The following is a 2,873-nucleotide window of genomic DNA, read 5'->3' as shown; positions in this document are numbered from 1 at the left end:
CTAGACAAATACCTAAAGCAACGTTGTGCGCCATTGCAACTTCAGATTAGCAATAGCTGTAGGTATGACAAGTAAGACATACGCGAACCAAACAATACACCACTTCCAAACCCCAGATAGTGAGCTTGAACCTAGTGCTGGCATGCGTTTATATTGTTAATATTTGCACCAAGAATTTTATAATTTCCACATTACGGCCACTTGTTTCTGCAACTTGAGAAAGCAACCAAAATCCTTTCATTTAGACCAAAACCTTGGAAAATGGATCGCCTCCTTAACTCTGCCAGCCCTAACAGCAAATTATGCTGGATAGGTTACAAAGGCAGCAATGATCTTTAAAAAGTCAGTAATAGCATAAATAAAAGAATAAACTGTATTGCTCAGAACGACCCAACTTGAATGCCTTGACTGCACCAGGAAACTCTCAATCTTTAGTGCAGTCTTCATAACATAATCTGGTCCGTAGAAATATTTTAATGTGTTGGTGCTATGTTATACTCCCTTCGTCCCAAAATTCTTGTCTTAGATTAGTCTAGATACGGATGTATCTAATCTAATACTCCCTCCGTCCGAAAATACTTGTCATCAAAATAGATAAAAAGAGATGTATCTAGAATTAAAATACATCTAGATACATCCCCTTTTATCCATTTTGATGACGAGTATTTCCGGACGGAGGGAGTACTAACATGACTTGATACATCCGTTTTTAGACAAATCTAAGACAAGAATTTTGGGGCGGAGGGAGTATTTGTAGAAGGGAGTCCATGGCAAAAGGAGTCTAGGATTCCTATTTTGGAAAAAGTTCCATAATGTACAGTGCTAAGACTGGGATGGTCCAGATCAAGTCAAGCTTGAAGAGCAAAGATTAGGGGGAGAATCGTGAAAGTGCTCTTTGCTTAGGGGTAAAGCCGCATGGCTGTGTTCACTTTGGTATACAGAGTAAAAGGGAAACGCTAGCAAGTAAAATACAAGGGTCACTGAGTTACCTATGACTATGAGGCTATGAAAACTATTACCCCTTGTCAAATATTACCATGATAACAAAACCGAATTAGCATTAATTTGTTAGTTAAACCTTTATCAGCATACCATCACGCGGAATACCGATCTCCGGTATATCCAGTGGGTCTATCCCTGATTTGATTATCAAGGATTCTGGTTTCGATGTCACCCTCAATATATTACCACAGAGCTGAAATAAGGCATGAATGAAGATAACACGGTACAGAACAAAGATAAATCCAGTTTACAACACCAAGATATGCTATGTTTATATGTTGAGAGGAAGCATGAAATCTTTGTATTTGAATTTTTGAATCAGATACTTCTTCACCAACGGTTTTGTTCCTGCTGTTGCTGCCACAATAGCTTCAAAATGCGTAACCATAAAGATCATGATAGTGTGTGTCTGGTCATGATAAAAATTATATCCATGTTTATTCATCAGCTTTAGCTCCCTTGGATAAAACAATGCTAGTTCAGAGCAGTAGAGATAATCTTGCACAATACCTATTCTGAAACCTGAATTACTATCATCACTACGATTCTATGATTAATGGGAATCAGTTTCACAACTGATTAAAATGCATGCATCATCATTCAAATGAAAAAAGAAAAACACAACAAACTTCAAACACTAATCATAAGGGAGAAGCAAGCCATGGAAGACAGGATATCAACCCGGTCCTGTGCAACAGACAACCAGTAGACATTTCGATTTCAAGTAGAATCCTGACAAGTTACGAACCAACAATTGGTTATGCAACAACATGTCCTATATTAACAAAACAGTGTGCATACCATTATCACTTTCCAAAGAGCAGGTTCATGACACCCTTGAAGACATGCCCCCGCTTGACGGTACCGCTGCGCACTGCCTCCTCGTCCAACGTGAACCCCTTCTTCTTCATCATCTCCAGCAGAGCCTTCCCCTCTTCCACCTTGTCCATCCTGACGTGCGCCTCAAAGGCAGCCAGGCACGTCTCCACATTGGGCCGCATCCCACGGTCGAGCATCTCCAGCAGGTACTTGCCTGCCTCTGCACACCGGTCGCTCGCCGCAAGCCCCTTGATGAGCACGGCCATGGTGTACGCGTTTGGCGCTACCGCGCTGGAGAGCATGCGCTTGTAGGTCCGCACGGCGTCGCGCCAGTGGGCGGGGCCAGCATTCGCGTAAGCCTCCAGGACGGCGGTGTGGGCGACGACATCAGGCATGGCGCCCTTATCCTTGATGACCGAGAAGAGAGCCAACGCTTCGTGCGTGAGCCCGTCCTTGGACAATCCGTCGAACATCTTGATGGCATAGTCGGTGAGCCCTCCGGCGCGCATCCGGTGGAAGACCTCCTGAAGGTTGGTGGGGTCGGGTGGGTCGGCCACGGCGGGCTTCTTGCTGAAGGGGTCGTAGGGCGGCGGCAGAATGGGGTTCTTTGCCGGGGATGCCGGTGGAGGTGCGGGGGAACTCTCGTCGTCGTCGGACCAGTCGAAGGAGGCGGGGCTGTTGGTGTTGGGGCTGCGGTTCGGCGGTGGGGAAGCGGTGGAGGAGAGGAGGCGGCGGGCAGTGGACAAGGCGGTGGAGGGGGGCGGACGGAGGAGGCGGCGGACTGCGGCGGTGGCCATGGGGGGAGGGAGAGGCGGAGCACTGCGGCGGTGGTCTGAGTCCGTGGGTTCTACTCTCACAGGGTACCAGACAGACTACCGATCCTTGGACTTGTAGGCCGTCGGATGGCAAGCAAGCACACGGTGGCCATCGGATCTGGTAGTACAGCCCGGACGCGTGGTGATGATTTTGGTTCAAACAAACAGAAACGCTTGGGCTCAGCCAATTGATCTTTCTGCGTGTGTCGACCCCCTTTGTGATAATTGGACCTGGTT

General features: G+C 47.2%; 1 protein-coding gene across 1 annotated transcript; it reads right to left on the bottom strand.

The window, feature by feature from the left end:
• Positions 1–1,678: 1,678 nt before the first annotated feature.
• On the bottom strand, positions 1,679–2,666 carry LOC119358585 (pentatricopeptide repeat-containing protein At4g38150-like). The gene has a single exon (XM_037625089.1). The coding sequence runs from the start codon at positions 2,616–2,618 to the stop codon at positions 1,809–1,811; it is 810 nt and encodes a 269-aa protein (XP_037480986.1). The 5' UTR covers positions 2,619–2,666; the 3' UTR covers positions 1,679–1,808.
• Between the last annotated feature and the right edge of the window lie 207 nt (positions 2,667–2,873).

The sequence above is a fragment of the Triticum dicoccoides genome, chromosome 1A, assembly GCF_002162155.2.
Source record: "Triticum dicoccoides isolate Atlit2015 ecotype Zavitan chromosome 1A, WEW_v2.0, whole genome shotgun sequence".
In the NCBI taxonomy this organism is placed as follows: domain Eukaryota; kingdom Viridiplantae; phylum Streptophyta; class Magnoliopsida; order Poales; family Poaceae; genus Triticum; species Triticum dicoccoides.
The sequence above is the reverse complement of the archived record's forward strand: the minus strand, read 5'-3'. Positions and strand labels throughout refer to the sequence as shown.

Excerpts from the sequence above, each read along its gene's own strand:
- LOC119358585 (XM_037625089.1), bottom strand. The coding sequence starts at position 2,618 with ATGGCCACCGCCGCAGTCCGCCGCCTCCTCCGTCCGCCCCCCTCCACC.